The sequence below is a fragment of the Ursus arctos genome, unplaced genomic scaffold (assembly GCF_023065955.2).
Source record: "Ursus arctos isolate Adak ecotype North America unplaced genomic scaffold, UrsArc2.0 scaffold_5, whole genome shotgun sequence".
NCBI lineage: Eukaryota > Metazoa > Chordata > Mammalia > Carnivora > Ursidae > Ursus > Ursus arctos.
In genome coordinates, this window is record NW_026623067.1 from 39,106,877 (window position 1) to 39,130,091 (window position 23,215).

Below are 23,215 nucleotides of genomic sequence, written 5' to 3' on the forward strand. Positions count from 1 at the left end.
TCCAGATGAAGCCAAAGAGTGCAATTTTTATAGCCTTGGATTATCTTTGCTGTCTGCTTGGCTTGCAGCAGACATGGATCCGTGAGTCAGAAATTCAGTTTTCCCCTTCACTGTACACTTTGCTTGCCAACTGGAGACCTTACACAGCGGTGACTCAGTTTCTCAACTTCCCAATTTACCCATCCATTGAATCAACACAAATCATCTCCATTTACTTATTAAAGGCTTTGGGGGGAACTCAGAGAGAAAAAAAGACCAAGACTTCACTGTGAACACAAAGCATTTTGGTTCGGTGTATCAGAAAAGGGGTAAGAAAGGGAGCCTGGAAGCTGAAATGAACTTTTTTTTCTTTCAAGAGAAAATATTTCAGTGAGAAAGCCCAGTATTTATATTATGTTCATATGCAGGGAGTGTATCACTATTGAGGGAGAAAGTAATTTAGGAAAGAAGTAGACTTGAAGGGTAGCAACATCTTTTCCACAAACGTCACCACGCCGCCGACTTGCGTAAAGATGGCAGCTGTTGCTCTCATAGCCATATGCGGCGGCACAGACATCTTTTTTATTCCTTCTTACACGTAAATTTAGATAATCCGGGCAAGGAAATCTGGATTTCTACTTTCTATTGGTGAGATCTTAAAGCATTTCAAATTAGACATTTTTTTCCTTATATAAGACCACCAGGTAGGACATTATGTGTAGAATGATTTACTGTACCTTATTACATTTAAGGGTGTTTTTTCTGGATTAAAAGCAACTAAGGGACGGAGTAAGGAGTGTACCACTTTGAGACTCTCAGACTGGCATTTTGCTTGATTTGTTCACTTCTCCAAAGTGTAAATATGTGAGGCTAACACTCGGATGTTGGGACAGACATGTAGGAGTTTGGAAACTGGTGGAGAACTTAAAGTGAGGAAGATAAATATCTAGAATTTTTATTGATTACAATTGGCTCATATAAGTAGAAACCTCAGGGTAGGTTCAAAACACAGCTATGGTCAAAAAATATGTAGTTAACTAAACTTGAAAATCAGAGGCTAAAACAATAATCATATTAAAGCCAACCCTAGATGACTAACTTGGAAAGGCAATCAAGAAGAAATGGGAATTGCAACAAGCTTCAAAGATCCTTTTTTTCTTTCCCCCTGTGTTGAACATGTGGGTAGAAGCAATTCCAGGTGCCTGGGTATGACAGAAGACCTCAAATGCCTGCTATATATCTATACTGTGCTAGATGCTATGGGAGTTATAACAATATTTAAGAGATATATATTTTCATCTTCACAGAGTTTATAGTTTAGTTTCATGGATTATAATGGTTAACAATGCTGGTTTAATGGGTTTACATTCCAGCTTTTCCCCTCACTAGCTCCGTGTTCTTGAGTAAGATATTTAATCTCTTCAAGCTTAATTTCTTCATCTGTGAAACATTGGTAATTATATCTCCTCTATGGCAGTGCTGCCTGCCTCCTTTCAGTTCTTCCACAAGGCAAGCTCTTACTCCCCTCACAGCCTTTGGACATGCTGCTGTTATCTGGAAAGCTCTCAGCATGGCTGAATCTTTGGAGCTTGGCCATTCATGTCACCTCCTCAGAGAGCTTTGGTTCAGAAAAATATAATTGGGGGGGCAACCCTCTGGGGTCCCCTCCCTCTTGGGAAGGTTTGTACTATCACTTTGCTGTCACTCAATAAACTTTGTTTTGCTGCCCACCAAAAAAGAAAAATATAATGTTGGGACTGCTGGGTGGCTCAGTCGGTTAGGAGCCCTAGTCTTGATTTCAGCTTGGGTGTTGATCTTAGGGTCCTGAGTTCAAGCCCCAGGTCGGGCTCCATGCTGGGTGGAGCCTACTTTATATATATATGTATATATTTAATATATATATTAACATATATGTGTATATATTTAATATATACACATATATATAACAGAAAAATATCATGTCTATATCTACAGGTGAGGCTGTTAAAATACTAAAGGGCTGCATAAAAAGGAGGATGCTATTATTATCATCCATCCTAACTAGGGTTTATTTGAGATCTAAGGAGTTGTGGAGGATGTAGGGTCAGGAAACTTCTGTAGTGGGCCAAATAGCAAGTACTAGGATTTACTGGCTGTACGCAACAAATGGGAGCGGCTGTGTTCCCGTAAAACTTAATTTATGGACAATGAAACATGAATTTCTTCTACTTTCTACCGCCACTGGACCGGATTTGGCCTCTGCCCTGCGGTTGACAGATCCCTGATGGCAGACAAGAAGGGACTTGGAAAAGAACCGAGATTGTGCAGCAGGTACCAGGGATCAGGCATCAGATGGCTGCTGTGCCAGGTTGTCAAACCTCCCTGGGCGCCAACGACCTCTTAAATGGGGCTGTGGCCCCCATGCCGGGCTGTGCGATGAGGGTTAGAAGAGAACGCACGGGGAAAGCTCAGACCTCGTACGAGGTGCTCCTTAGTAGGTAATTCTTTTACAGCTGCCTCGCCTCAGAAGGCTTCAGCCTCCGGGGCGCGGGAGGAGGGGCGGACCCCACCCCGGGCGGCGGCTCCGGGGGGCCAGGGCGGCGGCGCGGGGCGAGGCCTGGCCCGGCCGCGCGGAGCGAGTCGAGGGCGGGGCGGCGGCGCAGCGTCGTCGTCGGCGTCCCGCCTCCTCCCCAGGGGCCGCGTCGGAGCCTCGGCGGCGGCGGCGGCGGTGCTCACAACCCGAGGAGAGCGGCTTGCCTGGAAGCGGCGGCGGCCATCGAGACCCACCCGAGGCGCGTCCCCCTCGGCCTCCCCGCGCTCCCAGGCCGCAGCGCCCGCGCCCCTTTAGCTCGCTCGCTCCCCTTCCTTCCCTGCGGCCGGCTGCGCCATGGCGTTGGCGTTGGCGGCGCTGGCGGCGGTGGAGCCGGCCTGCGGCAGCCGGTACCAGCAGGTGAGCAGCGCCGAGTCCTGTCCCGGCCCCCGGCCTCTGGTCCCGGGCCCCCGACTCCCGACCCTGCCCTACCGGCCGGCCGCTTCAGGCGTCTCTGGCCCAGCCTGTGGCCGACGCGACGCCGCGGCTTAGCAGGCCGCGCCGGGCCTGGGCGGGCCCCGCGCTGGGATTCGAGGCCGCCGCGGGCCCGGCCCATCCCTCTGCGACCTGGGGCGGCACTCGGGCGGTGGAAAACCTCTGCCCCGCAGCGTTTCCCGCGGTTCCCGCGGCGGTCGGGTCCCCGAGGCAGAACCCGCGACCCTCGGGAGGCACCGACCCGGGGGCGTTCAGTTTTCTTTGCTCCACTTTTGGTTTGATGTCATTGGAAAGAAAAGAAAAAAAAAGGCAAGCATGAAATGGGAAAGGAAGCGAGGTGGAGAGAAAAGATTAAAATCGCTGCTACTGCGACCGACGGCTCCCCGCGACGAGATGCGATTGCTCAGGGTTTCAGAGCCTAATCTGTTTGTCGAAACCCATCCCCCTCGCCTGTGTTTTAAGACAAAAGTAAAAAATGAGACGAGAGGCAAGTCCGCAGTTTGCAGTAGGTTTGAAAAGGCGATGTTTAGCTGGGGCGATGCCCCAAAATGTCGAGCTTCGTGGAAGGCTGCAGGGCGTGTGCCTGGGTGTGTGTTTTAAAAGCTTGGAAATGACGTTTAAGGAGATTTAATAGCATGGCTGGGGAGGACCTGTATAGGGGTTGATTGGAGTATTATCCCGGTTATAATTTATAAATTGAGGCCCTAGGGAAAAGAGCTGCTCGCCCGTCTCAGTAGCTGGGTTCCCCTCGGAAATTCAGAGACAATCTGCAGGGTTTTTAGTGGTATTTAACCTAACGCATTATAATTGTGGGAATTAAGCCAGGTAGGAACTGGTGTTGATTGGAACCGCAGATAACTGCTTGCGTTTTGTCGTTTCAGATGTTTTTGATACAATATGTATACAAATATCGGTCGTGCTTTTATGAAATTAAGTGTCCTATCTTTGATGAGCTCCAGTTTTGTATTTTAGAAGTAAGGAAAACCAGTATGATTAAAACATCTAGATTAATCCCTTGCAGCCAGTTACCAGTTTGTTTTGCTCTCATCAGCCCTATGTTGTAATTTCCTCCCTCCTCCAGCCGGACTTCTGAAATGACTGGTTAAGAATTTAGCTTCTTGGTTTCATAAACACGCCCAAACTGTGGCAATGCAGTCTAGTCCTCAGATCTTTCACAGCCTGGGGTCTGGCATATGCTTTTTTGTATGACCTTGGGCAAGGCTCTGGGTTCCTCCCTGCTTTAGTAAAATACAAATGACAGGTGTCACTTAAATGTCTCCACAGTGTTCAGAAAGCACATGTACCCCACAGTGTGATCTAATTCATTCTTTTCATCCTGCTCTGGATAGGGCAAACAAGCCAAAAGCTGTGGCTTTTCTTTGTACTGCCATCTTCTTGAGCTATTAGGTAATGCTGACATATTGCTCGAATACAAAAAATTTGGTGGAGTATCAAAACTATGTATTCCTTAGTGTAGTAGTTAATAGCTTTAAAGATGCAGAACTGAGGTATGTCAGGGACAGGTCATCTTTATTTTATTTTTAAAAATCATTATGTTGAAGAAATAACCTCCAAAAAAGTATGAAAAAAAAGAACCTTCCTAGAAAAATTGCAAAATATGAAAGCCAGCCCCCCTAAAAAACCCCGCAATAAAAATCTGTCACCCATAGGTAACCAAAGTTAATATTTTAATGTGTATCTTTGTGGACTTATAGGTATGTAAATATACGTAAGTATAAATCAGTATACATGTGTAGAGATAAGGAAAGCTAATATTGACTGAGCATTTACTATGTGCCAATCACAGTACTAAGTGCTTTACATCCATTATTCCACTAACCCTCATAAAACCCCCATGAGGCAGGGTTTGGTATTATTGTATAGATGACAAACTCAAGACTCCAAGAGGCTTATTAACTTACTCAAGGTCACAGCCTCTAAGTAGTGATTACAAGGATAAATACACACTCACCTACTTAAAACACAGGCTCACATTCCAAATATAGGCATGTGCATTAGAAGATATATATGTGCATATGTATTTTCTCGTGTGCCCATAATATATATATATATATATATATATATATATGTCCATATATATATATATATATAGGCACATCTTTGTACATATACCATTCCATGGGCCCCTGATTATACGTGCACACATTTGGTGCATATGTGCCCATGTGTATCATGTTCTCAAACATGTGTGCATTCACAAATTTGCATGTGTGTGTATTTGTTCGCATGTATGTGCAGAGGCACATAATATAGCCATATAAGGTAGGTCAATATTTTCATGCTGCGTAGTATGTATCTGTGGTTATGCCGTAGTTCAAGTCAGTTGCCTGTTGTTGGTCATTAAGTATGTTCATAATTTTTTTTAATTCACCGAAGTTTCTTTTATATCCATCTTTGTCTCTTCTTTAGTATAAATTTTCAGATGCGGAAACACTTGGCCAGAGAGTATACATATTTAAAAGGCTTTTGCATTATAGAATGTCGGTGAATTGTCCAGGCAACTTGATAGGAGCATGATACTCTGGTTGTCACAAAAGGCTGTTCTGACTTCTGTTTGATCTGGTTAATCAAATAGAGCCGGTTCTCTAGTAGAGTAAATGCAGTGGAAGACTTTATGATTCGTTACTAAATATACAAGTTTACCTTAATGTTTTTTTTATTGGTAGCGCAGGGCACAACTTGAATTTAGTGTTACGACAGACTGCACAGAAAGCCTGGGCTCATAGTTTCCCTGTGGCTTTATTTTTTTTCCCCTTTTGCATTTTGAAGCTGAGATTGTATATCCAGACATTCAGAAGCACTGTTTCAGAAAGGTGGAGGGAGGCCCAGTGTTGTGAAATTTGTAATACGTCCCTCTCTCTGCAGACATTTATTCCTGTTCATGCATTCCAAGCCCTCTTTGCCTCACTGGAGAATATATCTTTGCCTGTTTTATGAATTTTGCCAGATACTTCTGAAATGTTTTCAGAGCTTTGGATTTGAATCTGATCTAAGGGGGCAACAAGGACATGGCCATATAGGCTTAAAAATAGAATGCTTAGTTTAGATTTACTGCCTGCTGAAGAAGTTGTCCACTTACAAACATCACTGATAAGAGTTTATAGTGCAGTCTGACGACATTGTAGAGCTGCTTTGGGAATGATACCTTTTTGGATAAATTCAGGATTGTGGAGGAAGGTTTTGATAGATCAGGGAAAGAATTTCATCTCTGCCAGGCCAAACCATATTTATGCTGAAGTGTTAGATGAAGTCACGATCCTGGAGGAAGGGGTGAAAAGTGCCCATGTGGTTTTATTTTTTTAGTTTGAAAAGTTGTAATTATATCTTGGAATGCCCCTTAAAATGTTATGTCAAAATTTTAAGGTTATTTTGCTATTACTTGTGGCCTGTATGTCCAATGATCAAAGAAAACTTTTCCAAAAATACTGAGATGGGTAGAATTGTTTTTTTAAAAATTTTAAAAAATTGTTATATATATATGCTTTTTACTACAATTATATATATATATACATATATATATATATGATTTACCATTTTGACCATTTTTAAGTGTACAGTTCAGTGGCATTAAATACTTTCACAGTGTTGGGCAACCATCACCACCATCCATTTACAGAACTTTTTCATCTTCTCCAGCTGAAACTGCATACCCATTGAATAATAACTCCCCGCTTCCCCCTTTCCCAGCTCCCACAACCATCATTCTGTTTTCTATGAATTTGATTAATACCTCATGTAAGTGGAATTATATAGTATTTGTCCTTTTGTGGCTGGCTTATTTCACTTAGCTTCATATCCTCCAGGTTTATTCATGTTGTACCACGTGTCAGAATTTCCTCCCATTTTAAGGCTGAATAGTACTGTATGCATGTAGCGTATTTTGTTTATCCTTTCATCCATTGGAGCACAATTGGGGTGCTTCTGCCTTTTGACCGATGTGAATAATGCAGCTGTGAATGTGGGTGTACAAGTTATCTTTTGAGTCCCAGCTTTCAATTCTTTCGGGTATATACTCAGAGGTAAAATTGCTGGATCATATGGTAATGCGTTCTTAATTTTTTGATTAAAAAATAGTTTTCCATAGTCCCTACACCATTTTACATTCCTACCGGCAGTGGGTAAGAGTTCCAGTTTGGGGGGGGGCGGGGAAGAGTTTCAATTTTTAACATCCTCATCAATGCTTGTTATTTTATTTTTTGATAAAACTATCCTAATGGGCATGAAGTTGTATGTCATTGTGGTTTTGATTTATATTTTCCTAATGATTAGTGAAATTGAGAATTTTTTTATGTGCTTATTGGCCATCTGTATATCTTCTTTGGAGAAATGCATGTTCAAGTCCTTTACCCATTTTTGAATTGGGTTCTTTGCTTTTTGTTGATTTGTAGGAGTAGAATCATTTCTTAATAGTATTTACATTTTCAGCTTTTTACTATGAAAATTCCAAACGTATACTAAAATATGGTATAATAAATCAAATGCACTTATCACTTGGCTTTAGCAGTGATCAACAAATAGGTAATGTTGTTTCATTTATACTCCCCACAATTATTTTGAAGCAAATGTTAGAAGTCATATTATTACATCCATAAATATTGTTGTGTGTAACTCTAAAAGATGTTGTAAGCAGTTAGTATCACATGAGAAATAAATCATGAGAGCCCTTTTGTAATCTAGTATGAATATGGAAACAAGATTTGTGAGCTGTAGATCTACAACTGTGATTCTTATTTGACTCCCTCTTGGTAAGCAGTGACTGTTTTTTTGTAGCAGTGATGAATTCTTGCTGATCCATTCTTAATTTTTTTCCTGCTCCTACCGGTGACCACTTGTTAGGGCAGATTTAATCGGTTTTATCATTCTCTCTTTGTACTGGAAACAGGGCAAAACTCCTTATTGGGTAGGGAGTAAGGCCTAGTTGAGGAAATCCTGGCATCATCTCAATTGATGCCACCCACTGGTTTGCCTGCTCATAACTTCAGATTACTTTATGCTAGGCACTGATTGTATCACATTACTTTACATAAAATTATATTATAAAATAAATCCTTTTATGAGAGTGACTTTGTATTCTTAGTAATAAAAAAAGGAAAGGCTCGAAGAGGTTCAAGTGCTATCTTTTATCCGTTCTTAGGGCTTTAAAATAATTACTTTGGTTTCTTAATAATTTATTTTTATGTTGTCTTTGAACAAGTACAGCTGTTTATGGGGCGCCTGGGTGGCTCAGTTGGTTAAGTGTCTGCCTTCCGCTCAGGTCATGATCCCAGGATCCTGGAATCAGCCCTGTGTTGGGCTCCCTGATCGGTGGAGAGCCTGCTTCTTCCTCTCCCTCTGCCCCTCCCTCCCCTTGTGTGCGGTGTGCCCGCTCCACTCGCTCTCACGTGCTCTCTCTCTCTCTCCCTCCTCCTCCTCCCTCGCTCTCACTCTCTATCTCAAATAAAAAAAAAAAGGTACAGATGTTTAATGCAACATATTCTCGTGGTAGTGGATGGTGCCCATTTAGATAAAGCAGCTTCTAACAATTTAATTAGAGATTAATGCTGATAATAAGCTTGATCGTTATCTTTGTTCTCAACTCATTTTTGCCAATATAGGCAGTTGGTAAATACCATACATTGAATTTGTTGAGCTTTACATACTCCAGTTGTAATGATTCTAGTGGCTGTCCAGATAGAAGTGCAGGGTGTGTTGCTGCCTTCACCAAATGTAGTAATAAAGTGAGTGTTATTAGACATCGTTCAGCACTTCCTGCTGTTAAAATTAGGATGACTCATTTTTTTTCCCTGAATAACACAATTTATTATATTAAAGTTTATACATACTGGGTCTAAATACCAAATTTAAGAATGTTTCTGGTGAAATATTTTCTTACTGATTAAAGCAGTTCCTTTCACATGTATGTTTCTTATCCCCCTTAGCAATTGAAAATCCACATATTGCACTAATATCAGTTACTAGTTAATTAGATGCTTGAATGTGTTTGGAGGTTTTTCTGGAAATTGGATGGTTTATGATTAGAAATACACGGGTTCAGGGAGTGACTTCTGTTTAATAACAGTTTGATTTTATTTATTATTCAGTGCTTAAATGTGGCATATGAAATTAAACATTTCTTGTTAGGCATTAGTATGCAGCTACTCTTCATATACTCGAGTCAAACAGTACACTTTTAAAGGAAAGCTTGATTTCCCTTTCCTTCCAGTCTCTTCTCAGAGGTGTTAAGTACTCAAATTCGTGTGTGTTCTTCGGGCTTTAATAATTTTTTTCTGTTTGCCTTTAAAACAAGTTCTTAAAAAAATATTTCAAAATAACCTTTAATTTTTGTAACATTTAAAAATTTTCAGAAACATTGATAGTAGCTTTCATGTACCCCAGATTCAGTTTTCCCTATTAACATCTAACATTAGCAGTATACATTTATAACATTAATGAACCAGTACTGATACATTATTATTAACTAAACTGCATACTTTATTCAGATTTTTGTTTTTTAATCTAATGTCTTTTTTTGTGTTCCACAGTCCCATACAGGTTACCACCTTACATTTGGTTGTCATGTTACCTTAGGGTAACTCTTGGCTGTGACAGTTTCTTACATTTTCCTTGTTCCTGATGACCTTGACAGTTTTGAGGAGTTTTGGTCAGGTGTTTATAGACCGTCCCTCAAAAGAGTTTTTGTTTTGTTTTGTTTGTTTGCAGTTCTATTGAGAAATAATTGACATACATCACTGAATGAGTTTAAGGCTTACAGTGTCATGGTTTGATTTACATATATTGTGAACCGATTACAGTGGGCTTACCTAACATCCAACTGCTCATATAGTCGATTGGATTTGTCTTGAATATTTTTTCATGATCAAACTGGGGTTGTGGGTTTCAGTGAGGAAGACCACAGAGGTAAAGTGCCATTTCCCTCACATCATACCAAGAATGCATAAAACCAATGTGACTTAACACTGTTGATGTTGACCTTGATCACCTGGTCAAAATAGTGTAGTATTTGTGAGGTTTCTTTACTATACAATTACCCCCCCCCCCACCTTTTCATACTATGCTCTTTGGAAGGAAGTCTACTATCTATGTACAATATACACTTAAGGACTGAAGAGTTATGCTCCACCTTGTGGAGGGCAAAGTATCTACATAAATAACTCAGAATTTTTCTGCATGGGCTAGTTGTCTCTTCCTATTAATTTATTTATTCAGTGATATCAGGATGGACTCATTTATTTTATTCTTTGGATTATAATCCAATACTAATTTATTTTGTGGCTCAGATTTTTGCAGTTTTGGCGATTGGAACTCTTTCAGTTGGCACTTATGTCCCTCTGACATGATTCTATAATTTTGGTTTTGAAGCACTTCCTTTTTGGCACGAGGCTCATCGTGTATATTTCCTGCGCCATCCTGGAATCTGCTATTTCTCCAAGGAGCCTGGCTCTTTTTATTGGACGGTGATACTAGAAACCAAGATCTGTGCACATTGCTACTAGAGTGTTATTGCTTCTAGGCCTTCTAAGTTACCGGAGTAAAGAAGTACATGTGTCAATACATAACTATAAGAATTTCTATATGTAATCACCTGTATGTATATTAAACTAACCAACTCTAACCCATTACTGCGTGGATTGCTCTAGCCTGCTGCCCTGGCCTGTCTGGAAACTCCCACTTCAGCAGAGAGAAACCTTGCTCCCACCACCCACCATCCATTTACTTAATTCTTTAATTCTAGCATATGTGTATAGTGGTGTCAGAATTGTTAACCTACCCCTCTGTGGGAAACACTTTTATCAACTAGAGGACAGGGCATTTATGCAGTTTCTTTTGCTTTTAGTCTTACAGACTGTACTTGTTTCCAAAGTTGCTTAGGTACTGAGGTCAGCACCTTTCCCCTCACCTTCTTTAGTGGGGTTGTTCGATACATTTATAATAGATTGTTAAGAAAGATGGTAAGAGTGATTTCTCTTTTTTTCCAAAGTTACTGTTAATAATCATGTTTTGCTTTTTAAGATATTCTTTTAACAAACTTACTTAGAAATAGGTTCAACTTACAAGTTATAAGAATAGTATAAAATAAAATCCATATATTTATTGCTCATATTCACCTCATTAAGGTCTGATTAACAATGGAAAACAGTGCTATAAAAATTGCAAGAACTATAGGTAAAACCCAAGTCCCTTTAACCTCACAATCCTTTCTCTGTAGAATTCTGTACTTATTTTGCGATTTACTTTGTAATTAAATTATTTTTTAACTTATTTCGTCCTTGTGAAATTTAGATGAAATTTCATGGACTAGGGAATCAGGAATATGGTGTTCTTAGTAAAAGCTTTTGTTTTAGGATTTTGTAGCATCCACACTTTTCATATAACTTTGTGTTAATAAGGAGGGTTTTGTTTTGTTTTGTTTTACAGTAATCTCTGTGCCCAGCATGGGGCTCTAACTCATGACCCTGAGATCAAGAGTTGCATGCTCTACAAACTGAGGCAGCAAGGTGTCCCAGTAAGCAGTTTTTGAAGCTTGTAATGTAGACTTCAGTATCTCGAAGTTTCACTTCGGACACTAAGTTGAGACTGATTCAGGAGAACGTAAAAGGACTTTATTAAAACATCTAATCAGTAATAGTCCAGCTTCTGTCATGAAGTAAGAGGTTATGTGACTGTGGGTCAGAATTTTAGCCTCTTTATTTTCTCTTTTGTAAAATGAAGTAGTTGGACTACACATCACTTTGATTCCTTCCAGCTTTATAGTTGATTGTTTTTGTATGTAGAAGCTGGTGGCTTTGATCCAGAAGAGATGGCATTCTCTTGATGATTTAGCAAACTTCTTTTGTGATGAAGAATTATTTTTAAAAGTGATATCAGTAAATATAGATGTTGAGTTTATGCTAAAAGATAAAAGAGATTATTCATTGCTTAAAAATATAGAAAATGTCGTCTTAATATTTTAAAAAAATGGGTCACTGAGTACAGAATGCCATATCGTAATTTTTCAGTACTAGGTTTAAGTCTTGCCCTTCTTGTCAGCTTCAAATATTGTATATCAGAGCAAAAAATTAATAATGCTTTTACAGATCAGGAAAAGTAATCAACAATTACAGCTTTTTCAAATACACTTTATGGGGGTGGGTGCAGAGGAAGAGAGAATCCCAAACAGGATCCACGCCGAGCATGGAGCCTGATGTGGGGCTCAATCCCATGACCCTGAGATTATGACCCGATTCAAAATCAAGAGTGGGACGCATAACTGATTGAGCCACCCAGGCACCCCAATAAACTTTATTTTTTTAGAGCAATTTTAGGTTCATAATAAAATCATCACTCGCTGTCACATAATTTTATTACTTCATGATAGAAGCTGGACTATTACTGGTTAGATGGTTTTTTTTGTTTGTTTTTCTTAAAGATTTTATTTTTAAGTAACCTTTACACCCTGTGTGGGGCTGGAACTCACAACCCCAAGATCTAGAGTCAAAGCTCCACCAACTGAGCCAGTCGGGCGCGCCTGATTAGATGTTTTATTAAAGTCCTTGTAAAAGTGAGAAAATAGTAATTTTAAAAGTGCTGTAGCTTTTATTTTTTAAGAAGCTAGCTCTTTGAGCTCTAGTATTCTTTCTTTTTTTTTTTTTTTAAGATTTTATTTATTTATTTGACAGAGATAGTGAGTCTAGCCAGCGAGAGAGGGAACACAAGCAGGGGAAGTGGGAGAGGAAGAAGCAGGCTCCTAGCAGAGGAGCCTGATGTGGGGCCCGATCCCATAACGCCGGGATCATGCCCTGAGCTGAAGGCAGACGCTTAACGACTGCGCCATCTAGGCGCCCCTGAGCTCTAGTATTCTTATTCACTGCTTTTAGCAGTTGAATTTTCGCAAGTTTTGAAATTCTCATGTAACTCTTGAAACAGAATAAGAGGTATGATTTGAGAGTAATCTGCATTGAGGATCTTGTACATGATTGATGGTTGATCCTAGATTGTTTTCAACGCTTTGTCCTTGTGTAGCTGAATTGGCGTTTTCAGATGTATTTTAAACTGTGCTTAAAATCAGTTCTACTCAGTCATGTATGTGAAGGTAGGCAGCATTAATTTTCTTAGACATGTTGGCCCAATTTCATTTTAGGTGGCTAAGTGAGGTGATCAGAGTTATCCAGTCTTGTGAGTTTCACAGTCATCTTGCCACCTTTCAGCTGTGGCCAAAATGACCAGCTGAGTAGAAGGGGAGAAAGTTTATGGGGGGCATGAGGTAATCATTGGCTTATTATATTAGCATCTGCTATTATTTAGAAGGTTAAAATATATTTTCATGTATCAGGTTTAATGTAATCCAGATGCCATTTTAAGTTGAACTTCCCATTTCAGTGAAATATTAATGTGAGAATCTGTAATTGTGTTTAAAAGGATCTTAACAATTACTGGGGCATACCTTCTAACACTGATTTGTATTTCTCTTAGCAGATGATTGCTTTATTATTTAATTGTCCCTGGTTAATGCTGTAGTTATTTCTGAGAAAGGAACTTTTTTTTCCCCTTTAAAAAATAAAGACTGACTTTCAGATACTGCAGTGATACTACAAACGGTTGTTTAATGAAGGAAAATTCTACCATGCAGTTAGTGAAAAGGTTATTCAATTATTTGTATTTGCTCAGAAGGCTAGAAGGATATCTGAAAGATCGGATTGGTGGTTTTTATTTTCTTCTCTATGTTTTTGCCTATTGAGTGGTTCAAGAGAATGTATTATGGTCTTGATATAATATTAATTATATTAATTCAGAGAATGAGATTGTAGACAAAAGACATCATTTTAAGATGAAAGAGCTCACCTGGTTCCAGGTAGGAAGTTTCTGAGAAGATGAAACTTAGCTTGGCCTTGAAGGATAAGCAAGATGTAGTGAGGGAGAGGGGATTTGGGGGAAGGGTTGACCCTCATGACTTGTTGTTTCTAATGGGAGATATGTTTCAGGGGCAGGGCCTAGAGTTCATCACCCTCTCTGGTTTGGAGGCCTCCTCTCTGTCCTCTCCCTGGAATGCTTTCTCCCTCCTAGCCCTCATCTTAGGTTAGATAGTCTGTCCTAGGGGGATTTTGAGTACTCCTCCCACATTAGGTTAGTTTCCCCTGAGCACAGTGAGATTCCTCTTTTGTGACACCTTTTGTAATCATGTTTTATCTTTTTTTAACTTTTAATTTGTTTTATATCAAAGTTATACATGCATGTAGGTTAGAGTCAAATAAATCTTATAGGCTTACTACTAAAAACAGTAGTCTCCTGTTTACTTGCCTGCTTCTTAGCTCTTTCAGCTGTTTCTTTTTTTTCCTTTAGCTGTTACTTTTGCTGTTTTGTTTTTCTTGTAGCTAAAGAACATTTTTTGTGTGCTACTTCTTGATTTTTCAGTTTTTACTGTTGAAAAAAAAATTGACTTAACCACTGTGGGGTGTAAGGATTTGTCTTTTACCTCCCTCCCACAGCTCCTACTTCCTGTCTCTTCACTTTTCTGATATAGTTGTATCCATTATGTGGTTAGATCAATATTCAGCATTTACAGTAATTGAAAGTAATAAATACTATTCACAGCTGAGATATTTGGTATACTGTGGTTTCCTGTCCTTGCTTGAATAGTACTTTATTTTCCCTGAAGATATTAATTATTTTAGGGGGTGGGAAGATGGGTAAAATAGGTGATGGGGATTAAGGAGTGCACTTGTGATGAGCCCGGGGTCATGTATGGAGGTGTTGAATCACTATATTGTGTACCTGAAACTAATATTACACTGTATGCTAACCGTACTGGAATTAAAATACATTTTCAAAAGTAATTATTTTTTGTTGTCTTAATTTCTATATACATATCATAAATTGCTAATAGCACTAATTCATCCTCAGGCTCTTAAGTAATACAGCCTCATGGTTTTTTTGATATGTTCAGATACATAAGGTATTTTATTGATATCATTGAGGGTGGGAAGGGATCTTTCCTTCCCTTTTGACCCATTCTAGAAGATTGTTCCCAAGGTCTGCTGTTTAGTTATCATCCTGGGCGTTTCCTTTCCCAAGGTTTTTAATTGAAGCCCCTTTGCTGGATTCAGTTTTTTCTCTTGGTTTATTGCCTCATTTTCTTAGAACACAGCCTTCAGTATCTTTCTGAGGAAGAATGCATGGGAAGTTAAGCCCCCCGCCCCCTTTTTTTGAGACTTTGTACATTGAAGACTGTTTTATGTTATCTTCTCACTTAGAGTTTTGGTCCAGAAACATTTTCCTTTAGGATTTTGAAGGCGTTTACTCCATTGCCTTCTTAATTCCACTGTGTTGGTCTTAGGAAACTTAAAGCCAGTTTTGATGTCTGATTCTGAAGATGAGGCCTACTTCTCTAGCTCTCTGTCTCTTACTCTCGGAAGCTCTTAGGAGCTTCTTTTTTGTCTCTAGTATTCCTAAATTTCACTGTGTTGTACCTTGAGATCTACTTTCATCCATTGTGCCAGGCCTTCAGAGGGCCCTTTCGGTCTGGAAGCCCATGTCTGTCAGTTCTGGTAAATTTTTAAAAAGTTTTTGTGTCCAAACTATGGAAAGAGCCCAGATGTCCGTTGACTAATGAATGGATAGAGAAGATGTGGTATATATACACAATGCAATATTAGCCATCAAAAAGAATGGAATCTTGCCATTTGCAAAGACGTGGATGCAGCTAGAGTGTATCATGCTAAGTGAAGTAAATCAGAGGAAGACAAATGCCGTATGATTTCACTCATATGTGGAATTTAAGAAACAAAACATGAACATATGTTGGGGGGAAGAAAGAGAAACCATAAGAGATTCTTAAGGATAGAGAACAAACTGAGGGGTGGTGGAGGGAGGTGGATGGCGGATGGGCATTAAGGAGGGTACTTGTTGTGAGAAGCACTGGGTGTTATATGTAAGTGATGAATCACTGATTTCTACTCCTGAAACCAGCATTGCACTATATATTAACTAATTAGAATTTAAATAAAAATTAGAAAAGAAAATAAAAAGTTTTTGTTTGATATTTCTCTGCTTTGGTTTTTTTTTTTTCCCCTCCTCTCTCTGAATCTAGAACCTCTTGTACTGATTCTTTAAAACATTTTTTAGCCTCGTCTCATATTTTTCATCTTTGTCTTTTTTTTCTACTCTCTATGAGATTTCTCCATTTTAAATCTTTTTAAAAAAGTTTTAGGTATTTAAGTAATCTCTGCCTAACAGGGGGCTCACACTTATGACCCCGAGTTAAAGAGTTGTGTGCTCTTCCGACTGAGCCAGTCAGGCACCCCGAGATTTCTCAGTTTTAGATTCTGACTCTTTGATAAATTTTTAATCTGTTAGTTTTACTTTTCAGAAACTCTCTAAACCCCCCCTTTTTTTCTTTATACCACACCATCCTTGTTTTATGGTTCTGATTTTTTTCTCTTCTCTGAGATTATTGAAAACTTTTTCCTTTCTTCAGGTTTTCATCTTCCTGCCTACTTGTTTCCTCCACATTGCATGTATTCTCTTTGTTTTGGTCTTTTATGACCGTTAGAAGCTTTCATTAGGTTTGTGGTGATCTTCAGCTGCTTGGTTCAGAGTGCACAATTAGTAAGGCAGTTTGGAAGCTCAGTATGCTTGGTGGAATTTCTTGTTGAACCTGACTAGGCTGTTGCTTTGAGTGACAGTGTCTTTAGGTCTGTTCTCTTGGGTTGCTCCAGGGAATAGACCTGGCTGCTAGTAAGAAGGGAGCTGAATGGGAGGCAGAAGGCTGGAAGATCTCAACATTTAGTATATAAACCTCTCACTTAATCACTCTTTTCTGATATGCTACCCTTTCTCCTAAACTCGGTGTCTCCAGCCCAGGACTCTTGTTTTACAAACTCCAGAGAATAAATCTCTAGTCTTCTAATGGGGATCTCGAGAGCTGTGTGTTTCTGGGTGCATCTACAACCTTCCTGTTTTTAAATCTCATTGTCATTCCTACTTCCCCCAGTATCTGCTGCCACCCCTTGAGCCTTTTGAGGCTATAGTGCAAGACAGGTTGCTTTTCTGCTTTCTAGTTCAGGCTTCGGTTTTCTTGGGTCTGCTGTGGTAGTTGCCGCCTGTCATCCTGCTTCTGGCTTTCAGGATTTTACTGCTGCTTCCTCTCCAGGTGCTTGGCTCCGTAGTTTTTTGCCTTAAAATTAAAACTTTACTGACATTTACATTTAAGATGGTTTTGGAAGGGATAAGAAGTAAATGTGTGTGTTTAATCTTTAAGTGGAGTATTAAAATTGCACTTAATTCTTTTGATTGTCTTTTCTTTGATAAACTACAGATTTAGGTTGAAAACACCAGTCACCTTTACTGTTGAGTTCTTTACCCCACACCAGTCATGGCACTGGCTTGTTCGTTGAGTGGTGTTAAGTGAATCTAGCAGTTAAACACTTGAACATTCTGTGATTTTTGGGATGGAGAAAAAGATAAAGAAATGCTGAATGCACCTCTCTCTTCGCTCTCATTGCTCTTGGAGGAGAAGAATCTCATGATCAAACCTAGGTTAAGGCAGACTCTTGAATACCTTTTCCCATCCGTAATCTCTACCCTAGTATGCTCTACTGCGGGCATAATAATAATGAAGTAATAAGCAGTTATAGCTTTTGGAAGTTCTCAGCCTGAGAGCTCTGGATGCTCACAGGGCTGGCAGAGCCAAACAGGCTGCAGTGAGCACTAGTCTCTGGCTTTTGGCATATCTGTCACTTTTGGTGTCTGGACATTGACTTTGCTGTGTTTTTAATGTAGAATATTCCATTTCTGTATATACCACTTGGTTGCTTTTTTTTTTAACTTTTTAATTAATTAATTTTTTTTAAATATTTTTTTATTATATTATGTTAGTCACCATACAGTACATCCCTGGTTTCCGATGTAAAGTTCGATGATTCATTAGTTGCGTATAACACCCAGTGCACCATGCAATATGTGCCCTCCTTACTACCCATCACCAGCCTATCCCATTCCCCCACCCCCTCCCCTCTGAGGCCCTCAGTTTGTTTCTCATAGTCCATAGTCTATCATGCTTCATTCCCTCTTCTGATTACCCCCCTTTCTTTATCCCTTTCTTCCCCTACCGATCTTCCTAGTTCTTATGTTCCATAATGAGAGAAATCATATGATAATTTTATAATCCGGGTCACAGCAATCTTTTGAAAGTTTTTTGTTTCTCACACCTCCTTGCTTTTAGATGAGTCAGTAAGAAAGAGTAAGCTTTGTCTTCATTGCTTTGTAAAGCCTGGCTTCTCATCAGTTTTCTTCATGTTTATGTGCTCCTGGTCCTAAGTAGTCATAGGGATGCCACCTGCTGCTGATGCTCCCTCATGGTCCTGTCATCCCTGTCCGTTCCATAGATTTGGCATTCATCTGCATGTGGCTGCATGCCTTGCCTGTACATTTATTTGGTGATTTGTAAAGTAATGTGAATACTTGAGATAAATGTGAACGGTAGGTTAAGATGGCATTAGCCACCATTTCTTTAGGTAGATTTCTGTTGAAGCTACACCTCCATGCCTGCTTTAGTGGCGTGTGCTAATAAGGTACCCCTGATGTGCCACTCACTGTTCGGTGCTGAGGTGAGTACAGCGGTGAACCGTGCAAAGGTCCCTGTCTGCATCATGGATACTCATCCAGTCTCCTTTTCTCCCCTTCCTGAATTGCTAGTGAAGTATTGTTTACATACAGAACCATACACGAATCATACATGCACAGCTTAGTGAATTCAGAAGTTGAACATGCACTTCTCTGACTAGTACCCAGATCAAGAAACAACATTACCAGCACTCAGAAAAGCTCCCTTCGGGGGCGCCTGGGTGGCACAGTCATTGGGGGTCTGCCTTCGGCTCAGGGCGTGATCCTGGCGTTCCGGGATCGAGTCCCACATCGGGCTCCTCGGCTGAAGCAGGCTCTCTTCCTCTCCCTCTCCTCTGCTGTGTTCCCTCTCTCGCTGGCTGTCTCTCTGTCACATAAATAAATAAAATCTTAAAAAAAAAAAAAAAAAAGAAAAGAAAGAAAAGCTCTCTTATGTTGCCCTTCCAGTTACCCCCTCCCCAGGGTAACCACTCACTGGCATATGAGGTTTGCCTGGCTTTGATCTTTGTATAAATATAATCATACAGTCAGTGCTCTTTTATCCTGGCTGCTTCTGCTCAACGTTATTTTTATGAGCTTCACCCATGCATTGTATGTTGTATCATTTTATTCACATTGCTTTGTAGTATTCCATTGTATGGAGATACCACAGTTTTGTTATTCATTCTGCAGCTGTTGATAGGCAATTAGGTAGTTTCCAATTTTATAAATAGTGTTGCTTTAAACATCCAGGTGTGTCTTTTGGTGAACATATGTGTTTCTGTTGAATATGTAACTAGAATGGAATTGCCGGTCATAGAGTATGTATAAATTCATCTTTAATAGATAAGTGCCGACCCGTTTTCTAAAGTGGTTGTACAAATTTACAAACCCAGTTTGAGAGTTCTCGTCATTGTATACTTTCATCAACATTTGGTATTTTCTGCTTTTAAAATATCATCTGTGGTTTTAGTTTGTATCTCTGTTAATGAAATGGAGCACTTTTTAGTAAGTGTATTGGCCGTTTGGATAACTTATTTTGTGAAATGTCTATTCAAGTCTTTTGCCCGTTTTTCAGTTGGGTGGTTTCCTTTTCTTTTTTTTTTTTTTCCTTTTTCCTGACTGATTTTTTAGAAGTTCTTTGTATATGCTGGTTATGAGTCTTCTGTATGAAAAATAAATCTTCTCCCACTCCGGGTTGTGTTCATTCTCTTAATGGTGTCTTTTGAATGAATAAAAGTTCTTAATATGAAAAGCATATGTGGGTGGACATCTTCATGTCCTTGGACACAAAACAGCCAATCATGAAGGAAGAAATTGGTACCCATCTTACTGCTGTTCTTCAAGTAGACTACTACTTCTTTAGGATATTGCTGGTAAAAATATGTCATCTCCTGTGATGACCCAAACAGGAAGGTTATCACAGCGTAGAGAATATTGACATAACAAAACAAGTAAAGCCAGGAAGAAACCAGTTACTGTACCTAAGAAACGACTTCCTTTGGTATTTTAGTATAATGGTATATAGGAATAGTGCTTCTATCAACAGATTTAATGAAACTGTTATTTTGTCCTTGTTGACAGATCTTGCTCTTAATAATTATACATAAAACATCATTTAACAAATACCAAATTACCTTTTTCACATCCAGAATTATCAGCCTAAATAGTATATTATGGCTTCTACTAACAACCAATCTTCTTAGTAAATGGAAAAAATGGAAAAGTAAATGGAAAAAAAGGAAATGTTCTTTCAGGAGCATTAAGGGAAAAAATAATCAAAAATTAATGCCATCCTGGCATGTGTTAGTGCCTGGTAAAATTTTATTGAATGAAATATTCAAATTTCTGACTATCCATAAGAAAAGTTGTTGTGGGCAGAAGAAAAGGCAGTGGAGAGAATGGAAAGCTTGAATCATAATCCGTTTACATTTGATTATACTCCTCTAGGTTATATATCTACATTAATAGTGTTTACATTTTATTTTTTGTTTTTTAAAAGTTTATTTAAGTAATCTCTACACCTAGTGTGTGGCTCAAACTCACAACCCTGAGATCAAGAGTCTTATACTCTTAGGAACTGAGCCAGCCAGGTGTCCCAATTGTGTTTACAGTTTAAGTACTCTTTGTGTGGTCTAGCTGTTTTGCAGAAAAGTTGTACAAATCAAACTAATTTAAATATATTAGGCATGTAGGGTTTTTTTTCTTTTTGGAGAGAGAGAATGGAAGAGCATGAGAACATAAGCAGTGAAAGAGAATCTCAAGCAGACTCCACGCTGAGTGTGAAGCCCCATGCAGGGCTTAATCCCATGACGCCAAGAACCAAGAATTGGTCACTTAACCGACTGAGCCACCCAGGCGCCCTGATAAGTGTGTAGTTTTAATAACTTTGTATTGGACTGACTTAAAAGGGTTAGGTTCTTTTGTAATTTTAGTATTACATTATATAATTGTTTTACAAGTTAGGATTTGGGGAGATGTATGTATGTGTGTTTATTATACCTATCCTTTTTTTTTTTTTTTTTTTTAATTTTATTTACTTCTTTGAGAGAGAGAGCATGAGAAGGGAAAGGGTCAGAGAGAGAAGCAGACTCCCTGCTGAACTGGGAGCCTGACGTGGTACTCGATCCTGAGACTCTAGGATCATGACCTGAGCTGAAGGCAGTCACTTAACCAACTGAGCCACCCAGGCACCCCTGTTACACCTATCCTTAATGTGTGTATCTTAATAGATACATCTTTGTATACACACATGTGTGTATGTATTAATGTATATGTGTGTTTGTAATATCTTAATAGAGGCTAGAAGTGTTCTCTATGCCAAGTCCAGAAATTTGACTTGTTCTTGAAGTCTAAAAGAACCCTCGAATAGATGATACCAGTTGTAGCCCATGTTCTGTTGGGACAACTTCCTTTTTTTCTTTTCTTTTTTCCCAGAAAGCATTGCTTACTATAGCATTTTAAATGGTGAATAATTAAGAGGTCATTTTTGCTCCCATGTTGGTATTTTATAGCTTTAACATATCTTAGATGAATGCAACGTACAGGGTTTTTTTTTTTTTTTTTAAAAAGCACAAACAGTATTTATCACCCTTGCATTTAAATTATGGACTAGATTTTATATATATAAATTATTTAAAAGTGAGTCTGTCTAGCTACTATTTTTATGTTGTTTATTCTCAACAAAAGATGAGTGGTTTCTACCATCCTGTTAAAAGCAAGGGGAAAAAGCCAAGTGCTTACTCTTCCATTTCAACTTGTCTTTGCTAGGACTTTTAATTACTTCTCCATGTAGGCCCTAGAGCTCTGAAGCCTGAGTTTTCTTACAGAATAATGAATTGGAGAAGAGGTAGGACTCAGAATGTTACTGAGGACATGGATTGGTTAGTAAATAGTTTGTTTGCTACTTCTCAAAAGCTGTGTTCAGAGGCAGAGAAGCCTGTTTGAAAATGTTGCATGGTTGCCCCTCTTATTTTCCCAGTCTTTATAAAATCATGGGGCTCATCATTAACTCTGAAGGCTCTTGGCCACAGATTTTGCTGAAGTGCTGTGCCAGGAAACACTCATCATCATTTACTTGATGCTGTCTTGGTGAAGCTATCAGTGGTGGAAATACTTGAACATAAGGCATGGATCCCGGGGGTTGGCAGGTTGATGACAATTTTCTGGTCCCACCCAAAAATCTTAGAGTGGCGCTATCATAGCCATGGTTGGCTTATTTAGTTTGCGGAGGAGGAGTGATTTCTCCTAGCACCTTGGCTTCTTAGGAAAGTTGAAGTTGGAGATGAGTGGCTACTATCTTGCTTTCCTCTTTTCTCCCTGGATGATATTCCTTGTTACTTGGATCTCAAGTGAAGAAATAAGAAAACACAACAAGTTGGTAATCATAGTTGATAACATTTGCTCTCATTTCTAAGGACTAAGATAACTACTGCAAGTATTTTCTCTCATTCCAAACCAAATTTTATTCATCAGTTGTATTTATGTATGTTAACAGTGATAACCACAAAAATCTTTTAAAAGCTTTATAAACTGATGGCCTTTCTAAGGGGATTTACTGTGGTCTTAGAGTTTTCATCTGTTACTGCGTTGACTTTTTAAGGCATTATTCTTTCTTTGGCTTTGGTGAATTTTGACCTTTAATCGTGTTTTTATTTTGGTATTAAGAGGATTTGCATTTAATTTTTTCTTTGACAGGAGACATATTGTTGAGGATAGTCTAATTCTGGTGGTTTATTTTTAAAATTATCTTTAGGGAAGCTCTTGAAGTAGAAAATTTTAAATTAATGCTGCTCATCTTCAGCTCTTAAAACAGGTTGTTCGCCAAACTATTTTGATTTCTTGATCCTAATATTTTTCTCGTCAGGAGGGGAGAATATTAAGGAATTTTTTTTTTTTTTTTTACTACAATTAGTCTGCAGTTTGGTGTTACTTTTCTTTATTTTTGTCCATTTGCAGGTATGGGTTCCATGTTAAGCCCTGAGGACACTGATGGGATCAGGACCATTCTCTCCCATTAAGGGGCATAGACATTGATTTAGCAAGAGAATGATGATTTGGAGCAGTTAATTTTCAGGGTCCCCCCCCACTATAAAAATGCTTTAAAGGTGGTGTCTTGTACCGTGTGTGATGTCA

At 39.1% G+C, this 23,215-nt stretch overlaps 1 protein-coding gene across 1 annotated transcript in view; it reads left to right on the top strand.

Annotated features, from left to right (window-relative positions):
- Window positions 1–2,591: 2,591 nt before the first annotated feature.
- The window catches only part of NDFIP1 (Nedd4 family interacting protein 1), a 50,997-nt gene continuing 30,373 nt past the window's right edge, over window positions 2,592–23,215 (top strand). Inside the window, exon 1 of the mRNA XM_026499029.4 lies at window positions 2,592–2,908. Coding sequence (XP_026354814.1) covers window positions 2,846–2,908 — 63 coding nt within the window. The 5' untranslated portion in view covers window positions 2,592–2,845. The remainder of the gene's footprint in view (window positions 2,909–23,215) is intronic.